The 13,958-nt window shown below is 37.2% G+C and overlaps 1 protein-coding gene across 1 annotated transcript; it reads right to left on the reverse strand.

Annotated features, from left to right (window-relative positions):
• Positions 1-11,049: 11,049 nt before the first annotated feature.
• On the reverse strand, positions 11,050-13,875 carry LOC120201386 (CBL-interacting serine/threonine-protein kinase 21). Its single transcript, XM_039202011.1, has 15 exons — positions 13,641-13,875; positions 13,475-13,537; positions 13,310-13,381; positions 13,122-13,229; positions 12,979-13,050; positions 12,842-12,895; positions 12,652-12,777; positions 12,471-12,560; positions 12,268-12,387; positions 12,088-12,192; positions 11,876-11,995; positions 11,739-11,804; positions 11,590-11,664; positions 11,409-11,518; positions 11,050-11,331 (listed from the first exon to the last, which is right to left on the reverse strand). The coding sequence occupies exons 1-15, from the start codon at positions 13,803-13,805 to the stop codon at positions 11,277-11,279; spliced, it is 1,401 nt and encodes a 466-aa protein (XP_039057942.1). The 5' UTR covers positions 13,806-13,875; the 3' UTR covers positions 11,050-11,276.
• Between the last annotated feature and the right edge of the window lie 83 nt (positions 13,876-13,958).

Genomic DNA, 13,958 nt, shown 5'->3' on the forward strand with positions numbered 1-13,958 from the left:
TATTTGATTTGGTTTTGCCTTAAGGGGATGTGTTAGGCTATCTATCTAGTGACCATGGAGGGTGGAAATCTAGGTGCTGACGAGTAAGGTAAGAACACGTGGAGCAATATACACCATGAGAAATTATTGCTTTTTCCTTGTAAGAAAAAATGAGCTGGTTTTAGGACAAATATTTTGGGGGGCTTTGATTATGTTTTGTTTGGTTGTGGGAAAGAATCAAAAGAAGCACGTTTATGTCGACGTGGACCCCAAGTGGAGGGTTTGTGAGATTAAAGACAAACATATAATTTTTATTATAAATGAAATTTTTAAAATTTTAAAACGAAAAAAATTTATAAAAATTTAGAATATAAAAATAAATTATTAATAAAAATATTTAAATATATAATAATTTAAAAATTTTAAAGAAAACGATTGTCTCGATAATCCATCGATATGACCCCACTTGAGATTTGGCGAAGCCATACATGAGATTTGACAACGAATTATCCAAAAGCGTCGGCTTTTCCAATCAATCCTTGAATATTTATGTAATTTATTTTTCTATTAGATTTCTTTGTCTTTTTACTATTGTAGTTTATCTCCTTTTGGTATATTATTCCTCTTTGTTCAAGAGAATATTGTGTTAATTTGATTTTTGGTTTATTCCTCTTTGTTCAACGTTCATGGCAGAAGCTTTGGCAGTCATCCACGGGTTGCAATTCATCCTGGATTTAGGCATTCGGTCGATAGTGGTGGAAAATGATTCAGGAACCATAATTTCAAAACTAAACACCAAGGAGACCGACCCATCGGTGATTGAGTTGACGATCGGAGATGCTAAGTTCTTGGCGAACCACCTTGAATCTTGCTCCTTCACATTCATCGGACGACAAGGAAACCAAGCAGCACATGCAGTGGCTTCAACGGGATTTAGAAGCACTAGTGACCGTTTTTGGATAGAAGACGCACCGGAGATGGCCCTCAGAGCTGCAGATGCTGATCGTCGCCTCATTGACCCACCGTGAGCTCTTGATGGCTTTCTTATTCTCCTCAGGGGATTCATCTTTCTCCAGTTTATGACTCCTCCCCTGTTTCCTCTTTGGCCCCACCTTTAATAGCTTATTTTACCACGGCTGAAGTTTGGTCGATTGAGCACACACCCCTTTCCAAAAATAAATATTTAAAATACACTATATTTCCAAAAATATGATGAGAAAATAACTCCATTGATCAAAAAAGTCTTATAATATACGATTTTAACCAATTTTTTTTGGATTCGCCAAAATGACAAACTAAATCGCAATGCGATCGATAATTCGCAACGCGATCTCCGGTATCGCAAATCAGTTTCCAGATTCGCAACGCGATTCTGACTATCGCATTGCGATTTCCCAAATTCGCGTTGCGATTTTCCTAATTCGCAATGCGAATACGTAAATCGCAACGCGATTACGTAAATCATAATGCGAATACGTAAATCGCAATGCGAATCTGACTATCGCAATGCGATTTACATAGCGCCATTCGTATTAACGTGTATTTTTTTTTCAAATTCCAAACACGAATTTCTTAATATATCGAAAACTGAACCGTCCACAGTATATCCCGTAATCGCAACTCATAACCTAAAAGCTAAAATCACAACTCAGTCTCATCTCCATCTCTCACTCTCTACGGCAAAATCTGTCCCCATCTCCGAAAATTTCCGTCCCCATCGCCGGCGAAATCCCTCACAACCATTCACGGTCAGAAATCCCTAACAATCATTCAGAAATGGAAAATCAACCTACGATGGTTAGTTTTTTTAATTATTTTTATTTTGAAAATTTTGCATTATTTTAGGTTTTTCATATTGAAATTGATGATAAGTTTACTGGTAATTTCAATAATAGATTAACCATTTCACTTAGATTTCTTATTAAATTCATTCGATTGCTGCCAATACTGCTAAACTGTTTAGTCTTTAACCCTGTGAAGTTAGTATTTGTCTTTTGGTTGAAGTAATACAGAAGAAGAATAGTTTCTAAACTTAAAATCGCAACATGAAAATGAAAATCGCAACACGAAAATGAAAATCGCAACGAGAGAAATGAAAATCGCAACGAGAGAATCGCAACGCGAAATTAAAATCGCAACGCGAAACCAAAATTGCATTGCGATTTTCATTTCGCGTTGCGATTTTAATTTTGCGTTGCGATTTTCATTTCGCGTTGCGATTTTCATTCTCTCGTTGCGATTTTCATTTCAACCAAAAGACAAAACAGTGTTGCAAATTTTAGTTTCAAGAATAAACTACTATTTATGTTTATTGTTTTTGGTATATCTTCACAGTGTAGTTTTTGGTATATCTAACTTGGTATGTTTATTGTTTTTGTAGAAATTTTTTTCGGCTTCATTGACATTAAGGAATAAACTTAGCCTAGCCACTACAATTGCTTCGAAGCTTTCACATGCACAAAGAAAATTGTTTGAGGAAACCTGCTTCGAGCCATGGCTGAGAGTACAGCATCCGGGTGGAGATGCTAATTTGACCCATTTGTGGCTTCAGACCATGACTAGCGATCTACCCGACAGTATACAACGTGGTGAGGAAGAGATATGGTTTCATTTTCCACCGGCGTATACTTGTTTTGGGCGGAAGGAGTTCTGCTTAATCACTGGTCTACGATTCGGACACGATGATGTAGGCCGGTACACTCGTCATATCACCCGCCCATCATGGTTATCCAGGGTTTTTCCTGATGAGTCAATAGAGAAGCCGAACTTACACGTCGACGACCTGAAGAAATTGTTTAATAAGAAAGATGGTTTTACTCGGATGAATGACGTCGATGTTGTCCGAGTATGCCTTCTACTACTTTTGTATGCCGGCTTTTTAGGCAGAGAGGCCAGACAACCTATTCCTCAGGAGCTAATATTATTGGTAGAGGACCTAAATGCATGGAATCTGTTTCCGTGGGGTTCGTATATATGGAAAGCTACATGGACTAAGTTGTCGTCTGCCTTTGATGACCGCAAAAGTTTGCGTGGCGATGGGTCGAAATACACTTTGTCAGGCTTTGTTTGGGCCTTTAAGGTAAGAATTTCTATATAATGTTTTCAAAATTATAATTAATTATTTAACAATTACTAATGTTTGTTATTATATTGTTTGTAGATTTGGATATTCGAGGCTTTCCCCAGCATGCGGACATATGCATTAAAAACTTCAAATGATATTCCTAGGGCTATTTCCTGGAAGAGGAAACGTCTGTTGGATTGGGAAGACTTAATACCATATGCGACAATAAATAATGTAAGTTAACATAAATACTATCATATATAAACAAGTTATTAATAGTAGACGTTTAACTTTGTTTGAGTTTTTATATTTTTAGGAGGCTAACACTCCATTAATGAGACTGACACCCACGGAGGCTGAGCTTGCCACTGATTGGTGGCAAGCTAGTCAGCGTTTTCTTGATGGCACGAATAATGAGCAGCCTCCACTTCCTCCACTTCGAGAGCCATCACCTCACCCAGAGCCATCACCTGATCGACCCGACTATACACCTCTACAACGAGAGCCATCACCTATCCCGTCACATCATCGAGTCTCTTCTCCACCATCACCTCATGATAGGCGACCGACAAAGATGCCACGACTTCTATCTCCCTGTTCTCCACCTCCACGGGATGAGTCAAGGGAGTTACGTGATGAGGTCAATGCCTTGCGTGAGGAGATCGGTACTCTACGCGATAACGATGGTGCATGACATGTGGAGGTGTCTACTTTATGTGGTGAGGTTGCCGCTCTACGTGAGATGGTAGTATCGGTGCAGAATGAGGTTCATACTCTACGCAACGAGGTAAGTTTAAGATTTTCCATATTTAACTTGATGATAAATTTACTCATAATTTCACTTAGATTAACCATTTCACTTAGATTGCTTAGTAAATTTATTCGGTTGCTGCCAATACTGCTAAACTGTTTATTAACACTGTGAAGTTAGTATTTGTCTTTTGTTTTGTCTTTTGGTTGAAGTAAATTTATTCGGTTGCTGTCAATTCTGCTAAACTGTGTATTCTTTAACATTGTAAAGTTAGTATTTGTCTTTGTTTTGTCTTTTGGTTGAAAGTAAATTTGTTCGGTTGCTGCCAATTCTGCTAAACTGTGTATTCTTTAACACTGTGAAGTTAGTATTTGTCTTTGTTTTGTCTTTTGGTTGAAAGTAAATTTGTTCGTTTGCTGTCAATTCTGCTAAACTGTGTATTCTTTAATACTCTGAAGTTAGTATTTGTCTTTGTTTTGTCTTTTGGTTGAAGTAATGCAATACATTCAAGTTTCAATTTGCAGAAGAAGAAGAAATAGTTTATTCTTGAAACTATATTTTAGCAACACTGTTTTGTCTTTAGGTTGAAATGAAAATCGCAATGAGAGAATGAAAATCACAACGCGAAACCAAAAATCGCAACGCGAAACTATAATCGCGTTGCGATTTTCATTTCGCATTGCGATTCTCTCGTTGCGATTTTCATTTCGCGTTGCGATTTTCATTCTCTCGTTGCGATTTTCATTTCGGGTTGCGATAGTCATTTTTCACGTTGCGATTTTAAGTTCCAGAAACTATTCTTCTTCTGCAAATTGAAACATGAATGAATTGTATTACTTCAACCAATAGACAAAGACAAATACTAAGTTGACAGTGTTACAAGTTTGAAACATATTTGCCTTTGTTATCTGATGCATTTTGTGAACTATGATAGAATAATGACTTGGGTGAATTCAATGCAAGTTTGAAACATATTTGTCTTTGTTTTCACTGTTTAAATATCATGTCTGTTTATTTACTGATTTTTGTATTTAATTATTTAGCAGCCCGATAAGGTGGATGCTTTACGTCGGGTTTTTCTTGCACGACAGAGTTCACGCATCATACGACGTGCACGTGCTATTAAGTCTCCGTACACCCCAATAGTGCGAAGACACCGCAAGAAGAAGCCCGACTCGCCTGTCATCCCTCAAGAGTCCACTCCTATCGTTGAAAAGGCCCCTATCATTCCTCGAGAGTCCCCTCCCACCGTTCAAGAGGCCACTGTCATCGTTGAAGAGGTCCCTCCCACCATTCAAGAGCCCGATTCACATGGCGTCATATGTAAGATTCTTGAGAAACCCTCTGACGTGCCGGACATGATGAATGAGAGTCGACTCTCGTATGAGTTACCGGCCAGTACCATTCCGGTATCTGAAGTGGAGAGGAGACAACTACCAGACACAATTCTGGATAACACCCTTTGGGCTAAGACCGCAATTGATTTTTATCTACATGAGCGGAGCCAGGGGTGTTTCACTGACATATGCAAGCTCAATGATGATATCTATTTGTTGCTTGATCGGTCTTGGTGGGGCGTATTATTAGGGGTCGAAGACAATGGCTATTTCGATGGAGGGGTAAGTCTTATATTTTTCTTATATTTTAATTTGATTATTTTTTTTAAAAATTTATGTAAGTTACTAATATATGTCTTTTTTTGTAAAACAACATATCGATGCGTGGGTGTCACGTCTTCTAATAATTAGGAAACTTAAGGAAAATAAAAGAAATACACGATATACAATTATGCCGACGTTTTTTAACGCCGTTCACTTGAAGAATCAACGAGATGAATCATTGGCTGATTTAAGAGATATTATTAAGGGATGGAGCTCTCATTTGGCTAAATTCTTGGATGCGATAAATTATTGGACTCGTTCTGGAAATAAGAAGCCAAAGAAGCTCAATATTACAGTTAGCATAGACAAGACAGCACCACAACAAACGAAATGACCCAGAGGGGATTGTGGTCCTCTCGTATGCTTGGCGTTGAAGCGTTTGATCACAGGAAGTATAAAGTATCTACCTCCCACCGATAGAGATAGAGTTGCAGTTGGCTTGTGGTTTCGGCATTATATGGCTAGATCGATATATACGAGATGCTGCCTACCTGCATCCGCGTTATAAAAATGTCCATAAACAATTGGTAAGTTTATAGGCTTTTGGTTTGAAAATGTTTGGTTAAGTACCTAGAATTCAATAATTTGTTGTTTGTAGGTTTTAGATGTGTAGAAAGTGTTGTTTGAGCAAATGTTTGGTTTCTGTAGGTTAATCTCAGAAGTGAGCTGCGTGAAAATGATGTATGGCTGCAAAAGTTGATTCAATAGTAGATGAGGAAATAAGAATTATTGCTTATTTTTTGATTGTATTGATTTGTAAAAGATGATTTGTAAAAGTTGATTTGTTTAATTGATGTGAACATAATTCTTATTTGTGCTTGTTTAATTGATTGAAATGTAATGGTTGATTTTATTGATTTCAATCTGCATTATGTTGAAGGCAAAAATGACTATCGCAATGCGAAATGAAAATCGCAACACGAAATGAAAATCGCAACGAGGGAATCGCAACGCGAAACTAAATTCGCGTTGCGATTTTCATTTCGCTTTGCGATTCCCTCGTTGCGATTTTCATTTCGCATTGCGATTCTCTCGTTGCCATAGTCATTTCCGCATTGCCATAGTCATTTCCGCGTTGTGATAGACATTAAGATGATTGCGAACGTCATTTCCGTGTTGCGATAGTCAAATGAATGCCTAATAAGTGATAACAACTGAACAGATCATAGCAATTTTCAAACTCAAGTTACTAATACATGCCTAACTGAAAATGTTAAAAGTTCACACATAAAATCCACATAATACAACGTTTGCATTTAAAAATCACCTAAGTTAACAATCCCAAAAGGTGAAGCCGGTTGTGATTGGGATTTTAAAGATGATTGCGATTTTGATTGCCTTTTGCTTGACATCATATGAGCTTTGGATTTTGATGAGGATCCATATTTTGGTAGAGGAAAAGATGATTGTGATGGCACTGGTGATCAATATGTCAACCTTGTATGACCACTTTCCTTGCACCGACTACATGTCGATCTCTTCTTCTCTTCACCCTTAGACAGTATACGATCGTGACTTTTTGGTCGGCCAGGTAGCCTTCTGTCCATGGCTGGTGGCAAAACTGTTTGTAAGTCATATGGTATGTCCCACTCAGAAGGATGTGGAATAGGGTAGACAATCTCGCCATAAGTCTGTCGATATACTTCTGTAGTGTAGCAATCCATAGCGTATGCGCTTGAATCATCTTGGTTTAGATGAAGAGAAACTTTTATAACATGGCCACACGGATAACCAGATGTTTGCCATTTTATACAACTACACGTCTTTGCATTTAGATCGACAAGCCCATTTAAGTTATTATCCAGTACTTCAAACAAAGTGTTTGAACATGGTTCAACTCTCCATGACGTTGACTTCACAACACGTTTCGTTATCTTTTTTTCAGTCCATGGTGTAACACAATGTTCCAATGTTCCTGTAAATTTAAATAACTAATACTTAGTAAAATATATGATATGTTACGAATTTAAAGAAATAATACCTACATGGTTTCTTTTCTTGTAGTACCACTGTTGAATAGAGGCTCGAAAAAACTTCATTAACATAGTAATGGGTAATTTCCGGGAATGACGACTTAGAGCGTTGATTGATTCTGCACTATTAGACGTCATGAAACCATATCTTACTCCAAGTTGATGTACTCTTGACCATCTTTCAAACCCGACATCTTCTAGTGTTTGAGCACACTGAGGAAAAACATGTCTTAAACAGTTTATATGCTTATTAAAATCCACTTCCCGATCAGCTTTTACAGTCTTCCAGTATGTCCATTTGTGATTTTTTATACCAGCAGACCTTGATTTTAGATTTCTATACAAATGAACACCACAAAGTCCATGAAAAGCATTTGGGAAACACCTTCTAACAGCGTTGTCAATTGAGTTTGCCCTATCGGATATGATTGTCAGATTGCTAATAGGACCTATGCAATCCCTAAGATGCCCCATAAACCATGTCCATGAATCAGAGATTTCAGATTTTCCAACCACGTAAGCTATTGGCAGTATCCCATTGTTAGCATCCATGGCTACTGCTAATAAGTTTACTCCAAGGTATCGACCTTTTAAATGTGCTCTGTCAACTATAATAAATGGGCGCATGCAATTAATAAACGAACGAATCTACAAAATCATATACACAAGAAATATAATCATTTAAATGTGAAATGCATGTAACTAACAAAAATGAGTCAACAAAATTATATTGATTTACTAACCGCAGCACCAATGGCGATAAACAGCAACTCAAAGCGTTCATCTCTATCTGTTTTGATATGAGTTACCGACCCATGATTTTTCAGCTTTAAATTGTGACAATAAGCCGGCAGTTGGGCAAACGATGCTTCTGGCGACCCCCTCAACAATTCCAAGGCATAACATTTGGCTCTCCAAGCTTGAGAATATGAGATACTAATCTTGAACCGAGCATTCATGTCAGTCATAATTTCATGTCCCCGATATACCCTACCATTCAAAAACATTAACTTAGCCAGAAAACCACCCAACACCTTTTTGTTTGCCTATCTATGGTGAGGAAAAACTTGGGTTCTTGAACATGTATCTTTATCAATAAAAGTCCTAACTTGAAACATTTCGCAATCTTTTATCCTCTTTGCAATCATACGCCACATACAGTTTTTGTCAATCATACACCTTGTTTCGAAACAATCTTTGCTTGATTTGTTAACTTTTAGTTGATAGCCATCTTCCACACATTTCGTATACAAAGCTATCTTCAAGTATTCCTTTGTATCAAAATAATCATCTTTCTTGATACGAATAATTTTTGTGTAACAATCAACTGCTATATTTACCAACTCTTCTTCCGGTATCTGAAGTAATTCTGGCATATTCCAGTTATACTCCCATGGCATTTTCTTCGGGGACTTTTCTTTGGGGATTTCTTCTTCTTCTTTTTCTTCTTCAGTGTTATATGAATTACAGAATGGATGTTCAACATGTTCATTTACAGTCGTAACTTCCTCCTCATTATCATCAACAACATCTTTCTCGGCAACGGCCGTTTCATCATCAAAATTTGGGTATTGACCAATATCAAAATTATTACACATAGGGTCTGTTTCTTCTTCTGAAAAATCATCAAAATCCGAGTATTGATCAAGATCAAAGTTCGGGTATTGACCAAGATCAAATTTCGAATACTGACTAGTACTCACAATTTTTTCTGTTGGTTCATCATCGTCTAACTGGTCAATACGAAAACCGGAATTTGGTGCTGAAAGTTGATTGGGATTTGAATTAGGGAAATGTTGTGGGTTTTGAGATTGTGTTTGGTATTGGAAATGTGGTGAAACAATATTTGCTTGGTGATGGAATTGTGGTGGAACCATTAAATTTTGAGCACCATAAACTGGGGTTGAAAAACTTAGTTGATTACTACCCGCTACTGACCCAACTTCACTACTTCTAGGTTCAACAACATACAATGTAACATCATCACTTGAAACAATAATGTAAGCAATGAATCGTTCAACATCTTCATTGTCGGTTAACAAATAAACTTTACCATTTCTCTGATAAGATAGCCTAAATCCACTTAGGGGCTCTAAATTCAATTTATTTGTAACACGTAACATTAGAGTTTCATAAGTTAACTTTTTTAATGACAGTTTTAGCTGAAGATTCATGGGTAAAGGCATATATTGTAAAACACCATGAACATTCTCCCATGACCCTCCAAAATACAAATCTATCCAAACATGATCAACATTAGATGATTTCATTATTATAAATTAATTTACTAAACAAACGAGCTGCAAAACTAAAACCTGTTGCCGGATGGGGAAGGATGTCGTTGGATATAGGAACGGATGTCGCCGGAGAGAGTGATAGATGGAGATGGAATGAGTTGCGATTTAGGGATTTAGGTTATGAGTTGTTGCTGCTGCGTAGTTATATACCCAAAACATTTGTGTTGCGAAATTAAAACCTGTTGCGAATTCAGAAATCGAGTTGTGAATTTGAAATTCAGTATTGCGATAGTCAGAATCTCGTTGCGATTTACTAAATCGCAATGCGATTACGTATTCGCATTGCGATTTACGTAATCGCATTGCGATTTTCCTAATTCGCATTGCGATTTACGTAATCGCATTGCGATTTACGTAATCGCATTGCGATTTACGTATTCGCATTGCGAATTAGGAAAATCGCAACGCGAATTTGGGAAATCGCAATGCGATAGTCAGAATCGCGTTGCGAATCTGGAAACTGATTTACGATACCGGAGATCGCGTTGCGAATTATCGATCGCATTGCGATGTAGTTGGTCATTTTGGCGAATCTAAAAAAAGTTGGTTAAAATCGTATATTATAAGATATTTTTGGTCACTGAGGTTATTTTCTCAAATATGATTGAGACATTGGAGGAACTATTGGGCCATTTAACCCAATTTGTATTAACCCAGAAAGAGGATTATATTAGTATGGTTATTAGATTAGGTTATGGGTAACGAGTCAGATCAAATTGCCAATTGCCATCTTTGTTTATCATGTTTCTCTGGATTGAGCATATGAGCTATGAATGTATTTTGGGTGCCAAGTTAAGTAGTTCGCGGTCGGTTTGAGTTCGATTTAATTAAAATTTGATCAACATTCTATTCGAGTTGATACGATTTGATAATTTAATGAATCGATTTAAGTCGAGTAAAAATCTCATTCGATTCAATAAGTTTTCGAACAACTCATTAATTTTTTTTATATAATTTTTTAGGGAACTGGTTGTCTTATTATGTGGAAACATCTTTTTTTTCCTTCAAAAAATAATTGTAGTAATATACTTATTTGGTGTATTTGTGGGTTGTTATTTTGGAGTTTAGAGTTTGTAATTGTTTCACGCGTTATTTTGTTAAATTTATTCATTTATGTTATATTAAGCTATAATACTTTTTTAATTTAACAAGCAACGAGCACGAATCAAATAAAAGTTTATCGAACTTATTGAGTATCGAGTCGAACAGTTTTTTATTTGAATCGGTCACTACTCAACTCGTGAATAACTCGTTCGATAAACACCCTTAGAATGCATATTGTTTGGATGAAGTACACTGTTAATCGATGATTATAAAAAAAATACCAGAAATTGTCTAATTACATGTTGGAAACCATTATCCAAAAGAATAGTCACGTAAGTGTGATAATATACATCTTGGAGGAGAGAAAGTAAAAAAAGAAAGATAAACTTCACAGGAAACATGAATATAGGTGTGCAAGTGTTGCTGTTTGAACTCTGTATTGAGTGAAGAATGATGCTCAATAGCCTCAATTTTGTGCTGCACATTGTGTCTATGTGCCCTTGCTCTTCATGACGAGAAGTAGCCTCGTGCCTTATTTTCCTCATCTTTTTCTTCTTTGAGGCTGCATGATTGAATATAACAGTGAGACTGCAGCTTCAATCTACACAATCTTACATTGACAATCTGTGTTAAATTTACCATTCGTTCACTAGAATACTACTGTCATCAGTGTCGACGGTTTCGGGTTCTTGAATTTGTGGCGAAATATTTGATTCCTCCATCAGTAAACTCGACAGACTCTTGCAGAACTGTGCATTATCATATATCTGAGTAGTAGATATCAGCAAGGATAATCAACTTACTGAACTGATTATGATACCTCTTTGTAAACTGTTAGTTCCCCTGCAGATTTCGATATTTCGACAACACAATTCGCTGGAGAAACCACGATTACCTGACAACGAAGCATTAGGTTGTGAGACTTTTCGATATGCTGTCTAGTAGAAAGAGCACCTCACTGTTATTTACCTCGGCTGATAGGTCATAAGATGATCTGCAACATCTAGTCGTCTTCTGCTTTGCATGAATTTTCATCTGTAAAAATGAAAACTTAAGACACGAATTTAATCACTGCTCAAAGAATTCGGAACACGAGATGTTTGTACCTTGTAATGATTCATTCTTTCAACCAACAAACTAGCACCCATAGCAGCAGATTTTATTTTCATTATGGTTTCATTAACTGTATGCTTGGAACCAATCTTTGTCCTCTGTCTTTTGTCATCCTATACAACAAAAGAAACGATGTACTTAATTTTAGTAATGAACTGAAGATGTTCGTCAGATGTAAATGCCAGTTTCGATTTAGCAGACTTGCCTGTCCTTCAAAGAGGCCCGATAAATCGAGATCATCCGACATTGCTATCAATTTGAATGCATTTATGAAATTCTCCTCGTGTGTTCTCATATCTTCGTTGTGTTCCTGTATGGTATTTCAGATTGTTAGATGAAGGTATGAGATTCATGTTTTAATACTAAATCGAACATTTTACTCAACTGTATCGAAGGCGGCGTTAACATCATCGACGCTTATTTTCTCATCGTAATCAAAGCCACAGGAAGGCACATAATCTATATGAAACCATTCATCTTCAATGATTTCTGGAATTGTTATCCTCTGCAGTAACAGGGAGAAATCAGTATTATCTTTATGTTTATAACTTAGCAATCCCTATCTCATATACCATATTGAAGTTGTACCGTTTTCGGATTCGGATCGAGTATTCGAGAAATCAGCTTCCTCTGACATCTCGTAAACCATGTTGGACATGCATATCGTGCTCTAGAAATCTACACAGAATAGGAAGGCATCAGTTCATGGGAACTTATTGGACCTGATCCAGGTTGTTTTCCTATATGAAGATGCATACATAGTACATACCTTCTTGTATAAAACCACAAGATTCCGGTCATCGAACGGTAAATAGCCGGCAAGTAGTTCGAAAAGGATGACACCGCAAGACCAAATATCAGCAGCCGCCCCATCATAGCCCTTATTTGCAAGCAGCTGTCCACCAAAACATAAATTTGGACAGTGTACAACAATTGAAACATGAAGAGATGTCTCGTACCTCCGGCGCCACATAGCATGGTGAGCCGCATGCCGTCGTAAGCATATCTCCGGGCTGTAATTTATCCGAATTCATATCCGAATTATAATTAGAAAAATATGAAGAATCATTTAAGAAAATGGAAAGTCTATAGCTACCTTCCTCAAAGCACTCAGTCCAAAATCTGTAACTTTCAGGTTTCCCTTACAATCCAAGAGCAAATTTTCTGGCTGCATAAGCAAATATTGACACCAATTTCATTTTATATAAATGACAGAAATTCTGGAAATTTTTGAAGTACCTTTAGATCTCTGTGATAAACACCTTTTCTATGACAATGGTCCACTGCATCTATTAACTGCTGGAAAAGCTTTCTTGCTTCTGCTTCACTTAATTTCTTGGCATAAGACTGGACATTTGGTAGACAGAATCAGATATGTAGATTGAAAGGCTTAATTTGCACCAAAATTTTTATCAGATAAGTCTCACCAATATGTCAGAGAGTTGTCCTCCTGATACGTATTCCATTACTATGTATATCTTTGTCTTCGAGCCGATAACCTGCGATCGGATCACCGAAATTCGTCAACACAAATGAATGTGGGTGCAAAAATGGACGCCAATTAACCATGGATAAGAAGTTAAGAAACACACCTCAACTATTGTTACAGTATTGGGGTGATGCAGGAGCTTCATTGTTCTTATCTCTCGTTGTACCTGAAATTCGAGCATCGATATGTTTGTGTCAGGTCGGAGGTCATGACTTGGAATAAGAACAAGACATGATACAAAAGCATGCAAGGGTGTGTGGGAAATTCGCCTGATACTTGAGATTGCTTTCCATAACCATGGCCTTGTCGATAATCTTGATGGCGACGTGACGATCTGTAGCGGTGTCCACAGCCAGCTTGACCTTGGCAAAGGTGCCTTCTCCGATCGTTCTACCGAGCTGATACTTCCCTATACTTGTTGCTGGAGGCCCCATTAACTTGTTCTTAAACTCGTTGCTGATGTTTCTTGAATCCACTATTTGTTATTAAATCAAAGAAGTGGAGTCATGGAAGAATTAATTACGGAGTGTGTTTGCATGGAAGGGAAGATATGAAACGGCTTCCTATTGTGGCCGGTTGGTGAGAGT

Source organism: Hibiscus syriacus, unplaced genomic scaffold (genome assembly GCF_006381635.1).
Source record: "Hibiscus syriacus cultivar Baekdansim isolate YM2019G1 unplaced genomic scaffold, ASM638163v2 tig00007179_pilon, whole genome shotgun sequence".
Taxonomy (NCBI): domain Eukaryota; kingdom Viridiplantae; phylum Streptophyta; class Magnoliopsida; order Malvales; family Malvaceae; genus Hibiscus; species Hibiscus syriacus.